The following is a 20148-nucleotide window of genomic DNA, read 5'->3' as shown; positions in this document are numbered from 1 at the left end:
TGCCTCTGAAAACCCCATTATCTGCTGCCTGCCCAGCACAAATCAGCAGGCACATAATGTTGCCAACTTGATTGTGAATACACCGGAGCATTTAGTGGCAGAAGAGCCAGCTATTTAGCCTCAGAGTTGTTAGGAGATCAAAACGAAGCTAAAAAAAAAGCTCAAGAACATGATTCCGAGCGGTCCCTAAATGTTGCAGTTTAGTTGCTGGGTCTGTCGAAAAGAGACGATGCATATGTGACATTAACTAAACTGTCAGGAGGCCATTGGTTCGATCGGTCGGGGTGAAGGAAACGTCCGTCAGAGAAGACAGTTAGTAAAAGTTATCTGTCTAAGGAAGCCAGCAGAGTGCGACAAAGTGGATTCATCGCAGTCTCCCCTCCTGAGCAGCACATGGCGACAGGCGGGAGAAATGACTCCCTTTTAACAGGAAGAAACCTCCACCAAAACCAGAACCAGGACCAGGAACAAGCGTCCATCTGCTGGGCTCTGAGAGGACAGGAAGGAGACGCAGGCAGACACCGAATTCCTCACAATCCGTCTGAGATACAACCACACCACCGACTGGGCATAAATTATTCAACAAAATGTGTAAAAACATTCCTCTGCACCACCGCCAGTGGACCAAAACTCAACTGGAACCATCTCAGAAATGTTGCTCGTGTCAGGTCTTGGATTTTTGTTGCTCTTTTTTAAAATAGTGAGAAAGTCTGATATAAAGATAAGGATTTATATATTTTTTTATCATTTAATCTCCCTAGCTTCATATCAGCTGATATAATACATACTTATGTGTATTTATTTGAAACAGTAACTTGTTTATTTGTCCTGTCAGAGAACAAGAAGAAGAAGAAATAAGTCAGTAATTCCCACCCTGATGCGTCACTTTTTTTAGAAAAAGACATAATTTAAAAACATAATCTTTTTAAAGACATAATCTCTCTGTGGAAGTCAATCAAAACCAAGCTTTTAAATATTTTTATACAAAAGGACTAACTTTCCCTGAAGGAATGCATATATATATATATATATATATATATATATATATATATGTGAAGTTATAGCTGTTTTGGTCAAACCTTATAAATTATTCTTGCAACATCTTGTAAGATCTGTCTAAACCAGGGGTGTCCAATCCTGGTCCTCGAGGGCCACCATCCTGCATGTTTTCCTTGTTTCTCTGCTCCAACACACCTGATTCAGAGGTTAAATCACCTCTTCATGTTCTGCAGACGCCTGTTAATCACCCATTGATTCAAATCAGGTGTGCTGGAGCAGAGAAACAAGTAAAACCTGCAGGATGGTGGCCCTCCAGGACCAGGATTGGACACCCCCGGTCTAAACGATGTGCTGAAAATGACTTCAGCTCGACATCTGTAACACTGGCTGAGTAGCAGCCATTTCTGTGCTCGCTTATATCGGCCAGCTGCGGCGGCCATCTTGGACTTTGTTGACTGCGAAAGGCGATCAGCTGTAGATGGTTTTTATTAGCGAGATATTTTGCTAACAGACAAACGGGGTCGACTCCGACAGGTAACGCCAAAGTTTCGAGCAAATCTCTTTCCCCACGGGGAGCCCTCGGAGCACATGTTGCGAAGCACTCTCAGCTACAACCGCACCAAGTTTTAGGGTAATATCTGTAAAACGGGCTGAACTGTAGGGCCATTTGTGTGTTTTCTGCTGTGGCGGCCATCTTTAATCAGTTTGGATTCCAAGAGTAAAGAATCAGTTGTAGATGCGCATCCATCGACTCTTTTCTGAAATACACTCATTGAAATGCATCCAGTGGCTCAAGAGATATTTCGCTAACAGGCAGCCGCGCGCGCACACACACACACACACACACACACACACAGACGCGCAGGGGGGGTCCGAGTCCCCGAGAGTTTTAACGGCTTCACCTGACACCCACCCGAGGCGTCTCAACGCTGCCCCCCCCAACACACACACACACACACACACACACACACACACACCTCCTGTTTTCGCTCGCAGCTGTCAGAGGAAACGTGTTGGGAGCGCAGCTAAAACACAACATTCGCGTCCATCTGGAGGGACAGAAAACACGGAGGCACGCGTCAACCTCTCACCATATGGGCTGTGACTGTCTGGAGGGAGGAAAGCTATTTATTTTCATTAACAAGATTAATTTCTTGAGTTGTCTGTGAGCACTCACCTGAAGCGATGGGGATGAACGAAATAATCCCAAGCAGGAAATTTCCAAAGTTCATCTCAACGCTCTTCTGATGCCAAAACCCCGTTCCGAGTCTGCAGCCTTCCACCTAATTGACCAATTAAGCCGGATTTCCGCCCACCGAGCGACTGATTCGGACCCAAAAGGAGGCAACAAAAAAAAAAAAAAAAAAAAAAAAAAAAAGCAGGGATATTTCACGCGCGTAAAATCAGCGGAGGTGGGGGGAAACTTTGACTCTCCTCCCGGGAAGCTGCGGCAGCTGCGGGGTCAGCATCAGCATCAGCCCCGGAGAGAGACGGGGACCCAACTCAGCGGCATCACTTCTTCCTTCCCCGCGCGGTCGATCACGCACGAGCGCACGCTTCTTCTCTGAGGATGCTCCGCAAATCCACACACACACACATAAAAAACAAAAATAGTAATACAAAAATAAGAGGGTGTGTGAGAGGAGGAACTGAACTGTGCTGAGGTCCGCTCGGAGGACGAACGAGCCCTCTCCTCTGCGCGCTCTGAGCCGGACAGCTGCGGAGTGGATCTGAGGAGCTGCACGCGCCGAGCTGAGCCACGAAAACCCGCCCCAACCTCCTCCGCGAGACGGGCCGATTTAAAGAGACAGGGTTGTCCAGCGGAGTGTCCAACGCGGACACGGTTGTCTGACCCGCTGCAGGTGCGTCCTCCGGTCGATGCTGGCAGGGCTGACGAGCCGCTGGCTAGTCTGCGCAAGCGCAAAGTGAGCTGCCGCTGTGCACTCCAGTCTAAAAAAAAAATAAATAAATCATAGCTGCCTTTTTTTCATATATATATAATTTTCATACGCTACCATTAACTACCCATCACACAGTGCTTCCAGCAGAAAGATTAGGCTGCAACAGGCTACACAGGAAGTGCTACAGCTACCTGCTGCCGCTGCTAATTGTGCTTGAAAGTTAAATCCCCAACACAAAACGGCTTACAAAGCAGCATTTGCACGAGCCGCTGTGAGATAATACAGCGGCTCGTGCAACCTCGGTTTCTTGCTCTGGCGCGGGTGTTTCACGTTTTTAGTTCACGGTGGGAAGATCGGTGGTTCTGCGCCCAAGAAACGCAGGCAGGAGATCATCTCAGACATACTTAATAAGTCAGAATGGAAGAATGGAACCCCGCCCCAAGACCGACCGGGAGACATGCAGGAGACCAGGGAGCTTCTATCTGCCGGAATGGATGATTAGCAAGAGAGAACAGGTGAGAACAGATGGCTTAGAACAGAGAACAACTGGTGGAAATAAACTACGCAGGAACATAACGTTAAATAAAGTGGAAACACGAGGAGCCAAGAGCTCAGACGGGAAAAAAAAACTGACCAACCAAACACAAAACGGGACATTTTAGCTCACATGTTCGTACGTGAAGTCACACTTATCGCTCCCTGATGTCGCCGTCCAGGCCTCAAAGTCCAATATGGCTGCCTGGTGCATAAAAGGTGACGATATCTGGGACAATAAACCATTTATTTACACGTCTGTCGGCTCATATGCATAGAAATACTTTGTCAGTTTGTGGCCCCTAAAGCTAATGTCTGTTAGCTTTATTGAGGCTAACCGTTAGCCAACATACAGTTAGGCTGCGTGGGACTTTATCAAGTTTGGGAATGACCTGATTTCACCAGGAGGATTTATTAAATGTTGTCCTCAGTGGGCGAGCTAGCAATCAGTACACGTCAATACAGGTCAATACAAGTGTAGCAACATGTTCACTAACAGACTGACTGGTGCCGTGTGTGACAGAAGTGAAAAGAAAAAGTTTAATTCTGCAGCTATCACCACTTGTCATGTGCACGGCAGCCATTTTGGATCTTGCCCAAGAATCTCCCACTTTTTTTGGGGGGTGGGCGGAAGAGTCCCAGTTGGTTTTTATGAATTAGAAATTCAGACTTCTGAGCTCAAATTGAGTGCAGCGTTAATTTTGGCTCTGAATTCTGAGGTGAACGAAGCGTAAAGCGTTAAATATAAGCGAATCGGTGTTAATTATTGCACCACAAACTCCAGATCACGGATGAGCTCTAACGTAAACGTTCAGCCACCAGTGGTCGTTTTTTATTGTGATTTGTCTATATTTTTAGGTGTTTAGGTTAAAGAAATCCTTTGTAGATTCTACCAACTTTAACATACAAAATCTGAAGCAGCTCTAATGAAAACATCACTGATATGATCATAACTGCAGAACGTTCTCAGCTTGGATGAAGGATCCTTCTCTTCCTGTGACCTTATTGAGGTTCCTTCGCTGCTCTTTAAGCTTCATGTCGTGTTTTGTTACTTTAAAGCGTCTTGTTTAACTAAAGGGGTGAGAATTAGCTCAGGCGACAAAGGCTACAGGGTGTAAACTCAAAGAAACAATAAAAACGTGCCGAATTGACAAACTTGGCACATCGAGAACTGTTTGGATTTCCAGCAGCACCTGAAATCGCAGCGAGGGTCATTTCCTCCGTTTCTCCGTTTGCCGCCGAAGCTGATGATGCTGAATCGAGCGGCAGCTGCCCGAACGTTTTATCAGCCCCACCGTCCGGCTTCAACTTTTAACTTTCTGTGGGGATTTATTCCTCAACTGTTGTTTCACAGCCGCTGCGCCACAATCTGCCTCTCTTGGTGCTTCGTCTCTGCGAGCTGTGGACACAAACAGCTCCCTGGGGAGGGCTAAGAGTTCAGTGATGAACGGTGACCGCTCTGGTCCCTCTGCAGTAGCTTCCTCCCTCCTCCTCCTCTTCCTCCTCCTCCTCATTGTGTTCATGTCAGGCTGCAGGAGGTCAACATGATGGAGAGTGGCTTCAGGATGGTCGGACGCCCGCTTCTCCTTTTGTCTCTTAGACCAAGACTAGGAATTGGGTAACAGAAGAGGGGTCCAGATGTCTCTTTTTTTTTTTTTTTAGAGGTGTGAGTCAAATGTCCCACAATGTCCTCTGTCTCACTCTGAGTGGAGGTGTGGACCTTATTAAGGGTCACAATGGCTAAACTGACATGAAATAAAGTCGTCTTGACTGGAGGGTGGCTGGAGTTGTAAAAGTGTCAAATGGAAACTTTGCTCTTGTTTTGAACAATAACCCTCAAAAACGTAGGAAAAAAAAACCTTTTCAGTGGAGTTTGGCTTTGATTGGTTACATTTGATGTACTTTTATCAGTATTATCGTCCCACGCAGTAAAAAAAACAGTAAATTTAGAGATTAGTTGTTTTTCCTGTTAGCTTTTTTCGACTACATTTCATTTGTTTATTTCATTAAACTCAAATCCATCATATGGATCGGGGTTAGTCAGTGTCTTATAAGAAAACTGATGATTTGACCCTAAACAAGTAAATACGCTGCCTAAATGTAAGGAAACAAATGTCACGTGCAACAACAACTCCCACAAAAAAGCTGAACCGGATGTGACCAAGAAGACATTAATGAGGGGAAAAGAAGAGAACAATTAAAAGGTCTTTCCATCCTCCATGAGAAGTCTGACTGACGTTTGGAGAGACATATTTCAGACGGCCACCTCAGCAAAACACAAAAACCTGCTCATTTTATTGCTTACGAGGTTGTTTTCAGGGTTTGACCAAAATGGCTTCAGCTCCATCACTTCTCCATCATAAGAAGATCTTAGTTCTTCGGCGGGTGATGTGCATTCATTAAAGGAATGCCAGGCCTTTTATTTTGTAAACCTGAATTTTAATTTGTGACGTTTTTCACTCCGATGAAAAGCTGCTCAAACAGGTGGAATAAATCCACAGAGTGCCGATAAACAATTACTAGGATTCTCAAAGGCAGCAAAATAAACTTGACCAGCATTTCTGTGTGTTATTTGTTTGGTTCAGATAAAAGATTAAAGTGGGGGAAAAAAAAAAATGATGTTGCATTTTAATGAGTTTAGCAACGACCCAATTTTTGACAGTATATATTTTCTTTAACTTTTCCTAAAAGCAAATACCAAGTTTCTCTAAAACCTAACTCACAGCTTAAAGGGCTTCATATTCACCTTCTTTTTAAAAAAAAAACAAAAACGGACACAGCCAAGTTTTTTTTAGTTCTAATTTTTCATCTTATTTTAGCGCCCTGTCTCCAGGAGTCGTCCCCCTGACAAGTGCTGGTATTTTAAGGTCCTCTCAGCCCTGTCCTCCTCTTTGCTGTAGGTACGTTACGATGTGTGTGAGTGTGTGTGTGTGTGTGTGTGTGTGTGTGTGTGTGTGTGCTGACAGCACAGGGAGGTACAGATGGTGCGGTGTGGCGCTCCGACGGCGGTGAAGAATGTGAGATTCAGCTGTTGACCTCTCGCCCCCCTCAGCTCTGACCTTCCGTGTCTCTGATCACCGTCTGGCTCCGTCTCATTGTGACAAACTCCGCGCTGTTTCGCCCTCACGATGTGCAGCCGCCAACAATTACCAGCCACCCCCTCTGAAACTGATTTAAAAAAAAAAAAAAAAAGAAACCCTCTTAAATTTCCCTGATAAAAGCCGACATACCTCTCGGCTGCCACTAATTGAGCTCCTGTTTTCTCCCCTTTCGTGACGGAGGGTATTTGCAGATGACCTCGTAAGAAATCTTGTCAGCAGATTTCATTTGTTACAGGAGCAGGGGTGTTGTTTCCCTGTGGTGTGTGTGTGTGTGTGTGTGTGTGGCCATGTATTTGATACATTGTGGGGACAATTTTCCTAACATATACTACCTTGTGAGGACCAACTGCTCCTTGTGGGGACCAAAGCCTGGTCCCCACGAGGAGAAATTATGTTTTTGGGTTAGGGGTTAGGTTTAGGACTAAGGTGTGAATTGAGTTTAGGGTTAGGTATGTACTGGTAATGGTTAGGGTTAGGGCAAGGGTCAGGGTTAGGCTGTAGTTAGGGTGTAGAAATGAATGGAAGCCAATGGAAAGTCCCTGCAAAGATAGAGAGACATAACATGTGTGTGTGTGAGAGGATGTGCAGAGGAGCTTGGAACGCCAGGAGTACTCCAGAGTTTATTTATAGGCTGAGTGTCAAAGCAGCACGAGGCCAAAGTCATTTACATTCAGTGCACCAAAATGCAAAAACAGAGAAGCTGCTTATTGCTGGAAAAAAAAAAAATCTGATTTTAAAGGACGAGTTCGGATCTTTAGAAGCGAGGTTTTGTGGAAAGGTTACGAACAGCTAATATCTTACCTGCTGTGGATGGCTGTTTGAACGGGATTAGTTTGTTGATCCGGTCAGAATAAAACCTTATTTCTCCAAACTGAGGTCGTTCAAACAGCGATCTGCAGCAGGTAAGATATTAACTGTTCATAAGCGTTTCACAAAACCTCGCCTCTGAAAATCTGAACTATCCCTTTAAGGGTGTGTATCGGACAGCAACACCTTAAACTCAGTCCAAACGCTAAGATTTGTTTATATAAAGTCTGGTGATACATGAGTTTGTGTTGGGGATGACTCTCAGCTACTACCACATCAAACCTTGGCTTAGTGTGTGTTTTTGTTGTCTGTTGATTAGCTGGGGTGGCCATCTTGAATCAGACTGACACTAATTGCCGTTTCTGTGACAGTGTGAGCGATGAGTGCTGAGAGACTCTGCAGAAAATTTGTTTGAAAGGCTGAAACTGAGATGTTACAGTTTAAATGATCCGAACAAAAGCTAGAGCTAGCAAGACAGTAGCTAAAAGCTAAATTTAGAAAAAAACAATACCTAAAAAAGCTAAAAAATGAAGCCAGTCCACTGAAGTATTATTTAAAAAAAAAACACAAAGTTTATCAAGGATTTGACATTTTCTTTCATTTTATATGAGGAAAAAGAAACGTAAGTAAATTTAAATATTTACAAAAACCAAAAGTCCTGAATGAGCTGAACGTTTTGACCACCGGACCAGTAGCTGAAAATATATGCTAAGGAAGTTAGCGGTAGCAGTTATCCAGTGGTTACTTGCTGAGAGTTTTAATTAAAATCTGTCCAGCGGTTTGTGAGATATTTTGCTAACACACACACACACGTGCACACACAGGCAATTCCATGACTGCAGCAGGAAGTTACAAATCCCCCTAAATGATCACTAAATTAACGTAAAAATGGTATTTTTGTATTTTAAAAAGCTTTTTTAAGCTCTTTTAAGTTAAACATCAGATTTTATTTCAGATTTTGGACCTACTGATCCCTCATCACGACATAAAAACCATAATAATCTGAGTGCTCGTGTTTGGTTTACAGATTTTCCCTCTTCCTCTTCCCTTCCATCGTCTGTAAAATGAAGTAAAACATCCAATTCATCAAATCAGACGCACCTCTGACAGTATTTGTCAGTTGGCATTGGCCTTGATTGACCTTGTTTTTTTTGTTAGTTTTTTTATAAATCAATAAGGAGGGAAAAAAAGCCAAACATCCACAGATATTCTGTAGCCGTCCAACCGCAGCTCGTCTCCGCGCTGTACGACCCCCGTTAGTCGAAAATAGAACAAAGCGACATATCAGATGTTGAAACTGAGACGCTCTTATTGCGTTTTGAAAAACAAAGAAGGAAATGCTTGTTTGGAATTTGATGCAAACAGGAGTTTTCTTGGTTCGGGAGCATGTTAGAGACGGCTGGATTGTCTGTTTGTGCATGAAACCGGCTATTATAGATATTATTTATATGTGAGTAACTGTTCTATCTGATCTTTGTGGCTCCTGTCCTCTTTAGGGCTGAATAAATTCATTAAAGTGATTAAACAATGGAGAGCTTTTTGTTTTTTGGATCAGCAGTGCTCCCAAATCGTGTGCGAATGGTTGTTTGTTGTTGAGGTGTTAACGCCGCAGCAAACCGTCCTCTCTCGCGGCAATTTTTAGACGTGTTTCCGAGCCCATGCGGTGATTTCCATCACTCAGTCTGTTGTGAGCAGAATGACGATCCAAAATGTGAGAGGCAGGAGCCAGAAAGGAGGAAAAAAATAAAAATAAAATAAAAAATAAAACTCAAAACCCTTTATAATGATCTAATGTCTTTGTTGTGTTTGATGTCTAAACTGTATAAAAAGAGGGAAAAAGGATCAAAACAAACGTTGAAGCTAATGACAGTGGGTGATTAGGGTTGCCGTGGTAACCACACACCTGTGTCTGTCCCTCCCTGACTCCCAAGAGGCAGGCAGAAACGGACTGAAAAGTCAGCCTCAGACAAACAGTCGCCATATGAAACATATCAGCTGGATTTATGAACTTCTTGAGCTGTGAGCAGAAGACAGAGACGGTCTCACAGCGTTTTAAAACGCAGGTGAAGCCTGTGGAAGTTTGGGTGCGCTCTCCGCACTCTGAGGGGATTTGAGAGAAAACCGTAAGCCCTACGTCAGCGAGGGACACACCGGGCGGACGAAGACAAAAACGCCTTCGTTTCGATGTAGGATTTGCCTGTGTACGAAAAAAATAACGAGTTGTGGGAGGAAGAAGAGTTTGCAAAACAGTTTCAACATTTTAGACGTTGTCAACAGTCATTCTGTCCGAGAAAACTGGAAAAAGCATGTAACTCAAACTGCAATTGTGTAAAAACTGTGAAAGATATCAAAATGCCAGTTCAGACGTGTAAAGTCCAACTTTCTGGGACCCATTTAGAGTTTAAATGATGTTTCTACTGTGACGTACAAATGAGCTACAGAGCTCCTAAGAGGACCGGGTTTTCTCAGGCGTTTCACTAAAATCCCATTGATCACCATCGATTGTTTTTCTATGTGTGTGTGTGTGTGTGTGTGTGTGTGTGTGTGTGTGTGTGTGTGTGTGTCAAACATACTCCTATCAGAAGCAATATCTATTCCCAATCAAGTGGCATATTTTAATGCATGATTTGCATGTTTAAGGGTGCTTTAATACTTCTACACTGGTTCCCCTAATAGACAAGAAGACAGGTAAGGTGAACAGCCTGAACAGGATAATTTATACACTCACACACACACACACACAGGTGGAAATAATGAATACAGTCACACAAGGATCACAGTGAAGATAAGATCAGATTTCACGCAGACAACCAAAAAAAAATAAAGGGTTCTGACTAAATAAAATAGGAAGCAATGATCAAACGCAGCCAGAAGTAATACAAATAAAAACTGACAAATTCAGAACAAATCAGAACATCATCAAAACGCAAAAAAAAAAGCGCAACCTGCAGCTCATTACAGCTCAGAGGCACTCAGTGTGAATCTGAAAATCCACTGAAACTCCCTCAGATCGCTCCCGTTTCCTACAAACAGTTCACTTTTAGAGTCAAAGTGACTCAAGATGGCCGCCGCAGCCAACTGACCTTCGAAAACACGGAAACGGCTCCAACTCAGCCGGTTTAAGCTGAAATTCGGTGTGGCTGCTGCTAAGGCTGAGGCCTAAAACGCTCTGAACACATTTACAAGCATTAAGTTTTGGTTGAAAACTCTGACGTGAGTTTTTATTTTTTGTTGTTATGGAAACCAAACTTGATTTAATGACTGTCAACATTTCAAGAAGCTGGCATTTCTAAAGGTAAAGAAGGTGGAAGTTAAGGGTTTAATTGATGCAACGATGACACCTGATGGTTTATTTTCTTCACTACCAGTTAGGTGAGTTAATTGAACTCTCTGCTTGTTCATTTACCTCAGCGGTCTCCAACCCTGGTCCTCGAGGGCCACCATCCTGCATGTGTTCCTTGTTTCCCTGCTCCAACACACCTGATTCAGTGGTTAAATCACCTCTTTTTATTCTGCAGAAGCCTGTTAATCACCCATTGATTCAAATCAGGTGTGTTGGAGCAGAGAAACAAGTAAAACATACAGGATGGTGGCCCTCCAGGACCAGGATTGGAAACCACTTGTGTAACTCGTCATGTCAAGAAACACTTCAGTTTTTGTTGTTTTTAATTTGCACACAAGCAGTAAAAACACAAGCGCAGCGTGGTCATATTGTTTCTTGTTCTGGCAGACTTATTTAGTTAAAGATGAATGTTTTCTCATTTTGAGGCACAAGCTGTAACAACGAGGACTTTATTTCCGCCTCCAAGCCTCACGTGCGGCCCTGACGCGTGACGGTACGATAATCAGGGAAACGCACGCGGCTTTGGTGTCATCCGCTCCTAAATGAGTGGCACTTTGTTTTGGGGAGCTTTTCACATGTTTGGAATTACATCTAAAGTTAATAAAGCTCGCCTCGTTCTGCACAGTCGAGGCCTCCTCCTGTGATGAGCTCCACTCAACAATATCATCCTCTGATTCTTGTGTCTGTGTGAAAAAAATGCATTCCGTGTTTCTACATCTCCAGCCCCTGATTGCTCGGTGCAAAACACATCTCTCATGTAATTGCCTCTCATGCCTGAGAGGCCATTTATCTGCGTCATGCGCCTCAAGTCTCGCTCTCTCCTCCGCATCTCTGCAGGGAAAGATGTGTGTCAGATTTTTTTTTTTTTGTCCCCCACTGGGCCGAAGCTCAAACTCTGCTGCTGATCATGGAGATGTTTTATCCTTGTTTTCTTTGTGTATATAATATATGCTGTACGTATATGCAGCTTTTTTCTTCTTTGTCCTGTTCTGTGAAGCTGTTTGTGCGCAGCATCCAGGCCTGACCTTAAATAAAACTGTTCACAGCAGAAGGACTGAACAGAGAGGGAAACACAGGGAGAAAAAGTGAATTATTCCAGGGGTCAGAGCAGCTGCGAGTCCCAGCTGAGGCTCGCGGCCGCCCTCTGCTGGAGGAAACCTGGAGCTGCAGCTTCACGGTGCTCCCCCGGAAGTTCTCACCTGCACGTGTGCTCGCTTGTCTGTCGCGTTAGCAAAAATATCTCACAAAACCGTGGATGCATTTTTAACGAAACTCTTTATAAAGTGATGAGTGAATCTGCAAGGTTCAGGAGGGCCGCCAGCAGCCAGCCGGTCCAAGAAAACACCAAACAAAATGGCTACAACTCTACAGTGTGGCGTGGTTGTAGCTGAGGGTGATCCCCAACACTAATCTGAGTGCTGCACACTGTGCAACACCTTTGGCTAAAAGTTTAACTGTTGGCGTCGACCCCTGTCAGTCATCACAGCACAGATTCTCTAAAAGTGATCATTGGACATAACGCTCCAACTACATCTACGCTGCTCACATGTAGCTCGCTGCGTCCATGCCAGAGTTTCAGACAAAGTGGAGAAACACACAAACCTTGATAAAGTGCTCAGAGCATGTGTTGTGAATGACTCTCAGCCGCCACCACATCAAAGTTTACCTCAGTTTCTGTAAAACTGACCGAGTTACCGGCGTTTCCACGTTGGCTGCGGCGGCCATCTCGATTCGAGTTGACTCCAGATATGTGTCAGCTGTAGAGGTGTTGTTCATTGATTACTTCCTGCTAGATCAGGGGTCTCCAATCCTGGTCCTGGAGGGCTACAAACCTGCAGGTTTTACTTGTTTCTCTGCTCCAACACACCTGATTTGAATCAATGGGTGATTAACAGGCTTCTGCAGAACAGGAAGAGGTGATTTAACCTCTGAATCAGGTGTGTTGGAGCAGGGAAACAAGGAAAACCTGCAGGATAGTGGGATTGGAGACCCCTATGCTTGATTCATCGAAAATGCATTCAGTAGATCATGAGATAATTTACGGACACACACAAACACAGACACGGGCAGAACCTTTACTGTCTGCTTTTCAGAAAAGGAGGGTACTAAAAACTGGGTAAAGGCAAAGAAACTGGTGTGGGAGAGTTTTAACTCAGCTAAAATGTGTTTGCAAACCAATCACAACCTAACTGCACTCCTCCCTCACCCCCCTCCTTACAGGACATGTACATCTGCATGAAAATATTTGAACATTTCTGAGTAAAGCACGCATTTATTTACTTTTGGTTTTCAGGCAAAAATCAAGCAGCCGCAACCCTTGAAGCTTCTCTTTAAAGGTTCCCCGTTTAGCTTTCGTCTCACACACCTCCAAACACAAATAATGAGGCCGTAATCACAACTTCATTACACTTTAAAAGACTCCCTCATTAGGACGCGCGAGGCTCGGCGGTAATTGTTATTCGCATTTCGCCACAGACGCTTCCTCGCAGCTCACGGTGTCGCTCACCGAGGAGGCTGAAAATGAAGCTGACTGATGCCAGCAGAAGCAGGAAATGAATTTAAAAAATAAAATTAAAAAAAAGCCTCAAAGTGCTTTAAAGCTGCAGGAGCCAGTGGTTTGAAAGGTTTGGAAAATGCCAAACAAGACCTGGAAGAATAAAGCAGCTTTCGGATGAAACTTTGGGACTGAGAAAAAGGGAAATAAAACCCCAAAAATACGACATGAAAGGAAATATTACTCAGTTCATCAACAGTGTGGCAAATTCATGGATTTTTTTTAAGGCAGCATTAGAAGATTAATCAGATATTTATGATAGTATCCTGATGGTTTTTGGTAAATGGTCTGTACTTAAACAGCACTTTTCCAGAAAACTAATTTATTAATTGATTTCTTAAAGTAAAAAAAACAAAAACAAAAAGGCTGATGTGGCAGCAAAATAAGAAACTAAGTTTAAACCTAGAACAACAAGGCGTGGAGCAAAAACATGACAGCAGGAAACAGAACAATGATCCAGCGGAGTGTGGAGGAGATGACCGGGTTTTTAAACAGGAGGTGATTGGAACGTGGGCACAGGTGAGGCAGTTATCCGGACTCGAGGCAGGTGTAGATGGGCGTGGCAGGAAGGCAAAAGAGTGAATAGTAACCGCACAAAAATGACATGAAGAACAAAAAGAAAAGACACCTGAACAGAAAACATGAAGACAATAATAATAATAAACTAAAACACAACCCCCCCTGAATCCCAACAGGCAGACAGGTGGAATCGAACCTCCAGCTGTCTGGTTGGAGGACGACTGCTCCAACCACTGCTCCACAGCCGTCCCCTTTTTGGTGATTTTCAGTCAACCGTGACTGACAAGGCAGGGCGAGAATGGAGTCAGCACTAGTAGACAAACACAACGATTTAACCTTTTATTGGTTAACGCAGGCTCGTTCTGGGATGCACAGAAAACAGCACTCACGCTCTGTGGCAGGTCAGGTTCTGGGCACTGGGTGACAAGAACAGATACTGCGTCGAATGAGGGGGTTAAGCCGGATGGAGAAATCCAATAACGGGCGTAGGGTCAGAACCGGGAGGTCAGAGGTTGGCAGACAAATCCACAGAAGGGTGATCCAAAAAGCCAGGTCCGGAAGGCAGAAGAAGGGTTTGTCGTTCCAAGTCCGAGTCCGAAAAGGTATCCAAAAGGGAGCAGGCAAAAGGTCAAAGGTCAAAGGTAAGGCAGGCATGAATCTGTGATAAGTGCTGGACATTTACTGGGCGAACCGTTCAATGATCTGGCGGAGACTGGGAGTGAGGAGTGAGCATTAATACAGGTGGAAACAGGTGCAGGTAATAGGCATGATGAGGTGTTGGCATGGCAACGTGGGCGTGAACTGAGAGGAGGAGGCGTGAGCTGTGACAATGACACACAAATTTAACCTTTCGCCCAGAATCCTCTGTAAGTCGGCTGTTATAGTTAAGGGCCTTTCACACCTGAGTTCTAACAGATCAACCGATGTTGGGAAACGACGGCGCTGTGGCCACTTTGGTCAAACCTTCGACGCCTTCCGCACGATCTCAAGTCGGAGTTGAGATCGGCCCTCAGCTACGACCACGTCAAAGTTCAGCTCAGTATTTGTACAAAAACATTTTTTTTAAATCGGTTGAGTTGTCGCCACTTTTGTGCTGGTTAGATTTGTAGACGTGCGTCCAGTGATCAGAGTTTCACTGAAATGGCTCCATGAGATATTTCGCTAACGCCACAGACAAACACATCATCGCTCCTTCTCCTTTGGCAGCAACTGTTCTCCTTTTTTATTTTTGTGTTTATTTATCAGCATACAAAAGTGTTTAGTTCACAAACGGGCTCGGGTTCTGTTTCATGCAGCAGATAACGTTTTATTTTAGGAGCTCTCCTGCTTGGCGGCACGGAGGGAGCATAAAAGGGAATCGGCGCCGACGCGAAGGAAATCAAGTCGGAGTGTTTGGAGACAGAATAAGGGTTGTGCAGACGCTCCGTGGGGTCTGACTGAGACACGTTACAGCAAAGGATTAATATTTAAAATACATTTATCAAAAAAAAAAAACTGCAGTCGCTAAATTTAATCAGAAGAGAGAAAAGATTTGAAGTGGAGTTGGTTTGTTTATATTGACTCAAAACAACAAAAGCTGAGCAAAGAGTTACACAAAATGTATCGTTAGGGAACAATAAAGCAGATCTGTTGAAGCGGGGTTCTGCGGGAAGGGTTGTGAATGGTTAGTATCTTACCTGTTGTAGATAGATCTTTGCTTGATTCTGATCAGATCCGTGAGAAAGCCCGGGACAACAGTGGAACCCTGACGTCTTTAAAACAAAACGAAAAAAGAACAGAACTTCACAGAGCTATCTGCAACAGGTGAGATATTAATTGTTCATAAACTGAAGGCGGACACCTCCGAAGGTTTTGAACTGCCCCTTTAAGAGGTTGGAACCTGAGGAATCGAATTATCCCCCGAAAGATCGAGCGATCTCTGTCACCCGCTCATTCTTTATTCCCGTTGGAATCTAATTTCCCCGTAACGACAGCCGGTAGTGATGAATGGACGCTCGTATCGGCGCCCACATCACCGCCGCCCTGCCTCTCACACACACACACAGATTATTCCGACTGTGTGTCCAGGCTGTGTGTCCAGGCGTGTCGGTGTGACATCTTTGACGCAGGAGGGAAGCAGTCAGTGTCAGCGCCCTTCAGACAGTTTCCTGCACGTGGTGCGAGGAAACAAGATGGCTTCCGCGCTACAGAGCGGGATTAAGTCATCAGAAGCGAGCGACAGCAGAGTTAAGGCTTCATTCCAGTTCCATTCACGAAGGAGCGGGAAAAACCCCCCCAAAAATGTCCTTTTATTTGTTTGGCGTTTACGCAAATGGGTTTCTCCTGTTTGGGTTCTCTTCCCTCGGTTCCGTTTCGCTCGCCGCCTTCTGATCATTATCCGAGTCAGAAGTTCTCGGGCGCTGGCCGAACACGGTTTGAACAGCTGCTGTGAACTCGCGGCGAGGTGGGATTTATTCCAGAGGTCACCCTGGAGTCAGGTCAGTTAGCTGCGGCTGCCATCTTGACATGAACTGACCCCACAAGGCAATCGCTCGCAGCTGTACAGCCACTGGTTCATTCCTGAAATTTCAATTGTTCAGGAGATATTTTGCTAACAGACGAACAGGGCTGGCTCCAGCAGCTTTTCAGTGAGTGAGCAGCCCTTGGAGTGTGTGTTGTGAAGGACTCTCAGCTACAACCACTCCAAGTTTGAGCTAATTATCTGTAAAACGGACTGAATTGCAGCTATTTTTGTGTTTTCTAATGCCAGTTGGCTGCGGTGGCCATTTTAGATCAGACTGACTTCAAAAGTGAATCAGTTGCAAAGCTATGTCTGATGATTATTTCCTAAACATTTAATCAAAATTTGCCCAGTGGTTCATGAGATATGGGAACAAAAATGTACCCTTCATGCCCTCAAGAAGGACAATTTTGTGCCGTAAGGTTGGATTATTAGTCCTGTAGGGGTACAGAAGTCCAGGCTGTATCCCTGTTTTTGAGAGTGTATGAACAGTTATCATCTTACCTGTTGGCTCTTTGAACCACCTCAGAGTGGGACCGAGATTAAAGTGGACTCTTGCCGTCTTGAAACAAATCGGCTCGTGTGAATAAACCTTTACCCCACATTTTGTTACTGTTCGTTACCGATAACGAACCACGGGAAACACAGAATTTTTGTTGATTTTTACTCTGAACTTCGACGATCATCGTACGTTTTTACTCCTAACTGGGTGAAATAAACTCTGTTTCCACCTGGGGCTAGTGGTGTGTGTGCTGGACGGGGGGATCAAGGAGTTTAATCTGAATTTTAACCACTAGATGTCTCTAAATCCTTCTCTTTTGTACGTCTGCGACTGTTTGAGCTGGGATTACTGTGAAGGACCGACTTCAAACTATAATTTCATTTCAACAATCTCACATAAATGTTTCCGACCTCGCAGCTTCATTTGTAGCATAAAACCTTAAAGTGAACAAAGAGTTTGGTGATTATTTCTGTTTGTAACATTAGTATGATGCTAAATGTACCCCTTTTCTTGAGTCAGTGTGTTTTTATTTTTATGTATTTTTAGCATGAGTGTATTTTGTATCCATATGTTTAGTTTTCGTATTTTATCTTTTTGTTGGTGTTGTCTGTGTGTGACATGAGTGACATAATCTCATCATCATCATCATCCGCCGTCCGGATGGGAAACTCCTTCCAGACTGAGTGACATCATCGTAAACTTTGGGGGTTCTCCTTGTGAAATGTGGGGCTCAGCATCACTTCAGACCAAAAAAAACAAGTGTTTTAAAAGTGGTCCTCTTGTTGACAAAACTCGTTTCTTCTTCTGCTTCCATTTCCCCTGATAAACACTGACAGTAACCTCCTCAGAGTCCTACAGAGGTCTGCCACAGCTGGCCCCGCCCCCTTCTACGCCACCAACCAAGGACTATAACTCCGCCCACACAGTCAGCCCACAGAAACTCTAAAAACAAGTGGGCGGCGTTAAAGTCACGTGTGGCAGACCGTCAGTCCTGATCGAGCCCACAAGTTGAATTTAATGATTTAACAACCACATCATATTCAATTAAAACCTAATTAAAACAAACTAGAAGCACTCAGAGAGCGCAGGCCTCCACCAAGGCCAGACCGGGATTAAAAACGATCCGGATCATAATCTGAATCATAATCTGGATCATAATCTGGATCATAATCCGGATCATAATCTGGATCATAATCCGGATCATAATCCGGATTATAATCCGGATCATAATCTGGATCATAATCCAGTTCATAATCTGGATCATAATCTGGATCATAATCTGGATCATAATCCAGATCATAATCTAGATCAGCACCAAAGTGTATCCTCTTGGTTTTTGTGCCAACCCCAGCGTTTCCCGAACATTTCATCCGCTCAGACTGCGTGCCGAGGAGGACTCTCAGCGATCTGAACACCGAACACTGACCGAGTTTCAGCCATTTTTATGTTCCTCAAGCTCAAGCAGCCGTGGCAGCCATTTTGACTGCGGACGTTGATCAGAGGTGGATCCGGCGACAGTAAAAGTCATCCCTTCACCCCGGGAGGCGATAACAAACTCCCGTGAAGGAAGGAAGTCGAACAGACTGGGCTGCTGTTTCAAAACGAGCGCAGGCGGGCGGAAACGGCGAGTTCCTGTGACGCTATCTGGGGCCGAACTGTCAAGGCCGAGCTCCTCCTTCGCACCTCCCTGGCTGCGGCGTGTTTAACAATAGATGTATTCAGGGAAACCTGAGGGAGAGTTCCTGCTCAGACGGACGGACGGCCACCAAAAGTGACACAAATCAGAGCCAGACTGAATAAATCCGCCGCAGAAAGGTCGCCAAACGCCAGCGAGCATTACGTCCACGTGCTGTCAGCGCCTCTGCAGCACTCTGCTACAGTTCGGCTGGGTCCAGTTGCAAAACACACCGAATCTCATTTATAACAAAAAAAAACAGCCTGTAAAGACTCGGACATGCAACCTGTTTCACACCTAAACGATCAATTCTTTAAACGTGATTTCCTGACGCACGTTTCCCCACCATCTGCACTTTTTACCCGTCTTGCACAGACATGTAGGCGATAAAGTCAGATTTTTATTAAGAGAAAAATAAACTGAAAACCTGTTAAAAACACATAAAGGTTGCTGCAAACACAGGCCTAATAATTCAGCCTGGTCATCACGCTGTAGCAGCACAGGATGCATTTTTCATTTTCATGCAAACTGTAAATATTCATTTAACTTTGGGCTCTTTTGTACATATTTATTTCGCCTGCGTGTTCTTCCTCACAGCTGAATGCTAACACTGACGCTGTCGTTTGACTTGCTCTTCAGTTTGACAACTTCGGCTCACTTCATCCGTTATAGCCTTTGGCCGCTATGACTTTTGTTTTCTGAAATCTTTTCATACTTTTCAAAATATCAAACTTTATTTGCAAATATAATCCCAAAAACCAAAGATCTTTTCAGCTTCGTTGTGAACATTATTCTCTTTGAAATCTGCTTCTGTTTTCATCTTGTTAAGCTACTTTCAGTTTTTAGCATATGCTAAAGCAATTTGCTACTTTTAGCTAACTTTTAGCTCTATCTAGCGTTTTGCTTGTTTGAGTTTTCATCAAGCATTTTACTGGTTTTAGCTTTTAGTTAACCTTTTGCTACGTTTAGCTTCTAACTACTAGCCTTCAGGTGCTTTTAGCTTGTGTTTTGCTACTTTTAGTTTTAAACAACATTTTTGCTAATTTTAGCTAGCCTTTTGCCACTTAGCCTTTAGGTAGCATTGAGCTTTTTTTAACTTGACATGTTGGTTATTATTTTTAAGACGTCTTCAGGTTCATAGAAAACAAAGGAGGAAAGTGAGAATGTGCTGCTGTTATGGAGGCACGCTCAGAACTGTGCAAAAGTCTTTAACCCTGCACTAGTTTGTACTACAACTACTACTACTACCACTAATAATAATAATAATAATAATAATAATAATAATAATAATAATAATAATAAACTGGGTTAGAGGCGTCGCCTCCCAGCAAAAAGGGTTGCAGGTTCACTTCCTGACCTGGGGCCTTCCTGGGTGAAGTTTACATGTTCTCCCTGAGCTCCTGGTACTCCAGTTTCCTCCCACAGACCAAAAACACACACGTTAGGTTAATCAGTAACTCTAAAATTGTCCCTAGGTGTGAGTGAGAGGATGAATAGCTGTTTGTCTCAATGTGTCCCTGTGATGGACTTGCACCTGTCCAGGGTGTCCCCCGTCTCTCACACAGGGATGGCTGGATAGACACCAGCTCGCTGCGACCCGGACAGGAGAAGCAGGTAAAGAAAATGGATGGATGGATGGATGGATGGATGGATGGATGGATGGATGGATGGATGGATGGATGGATGGATGGATGGATGGATGGATGAATGAGT

At 44.2% G+C, this 20148-nt stretch overlaps 1 protein-coding gene across 1 annotated transcript in view; it reads right to left on the bottom strand.

The window, feature by feature from the left end:
* Positions 1–2968, bottom strand: part of zgc:77784 (uncharacterized protein LOC402947 homolog) — a gene marked incomplete in the record, with an annotated part of 77385 nt that extends 74417 nt beyond the window's left edge. The window contains 1 exon segment of the mRNA XM_025008633.2: positions 2177–2968. Within this exon segment, the coding sequence (XP_024864401.1) occupies positions 2177–2231 (55 nt within the window).
* Positions 2969–20148: the final 17180 nt, after the last annotated feature.

This window comes from Kryptolebias marmoratus, linkage group LG2, assembly GCF_001649575.2.
Source record: "Kryptolebias marmoratus isolate JLee-2015 linkage group LG2, ASM164957v2, whole genome shotgun sequence".
NCBI lineage: Eukaryota > Metazoa > Chordata > Actinopteri > Cyprinodontiformes > Rivulidae > Kryptolebias > Kryptolebias marmoratus.
Note: the sequence above shows the minus strand (reverse complement) of the source record. Positions and strands in the feature narration are given on the sequence as shown.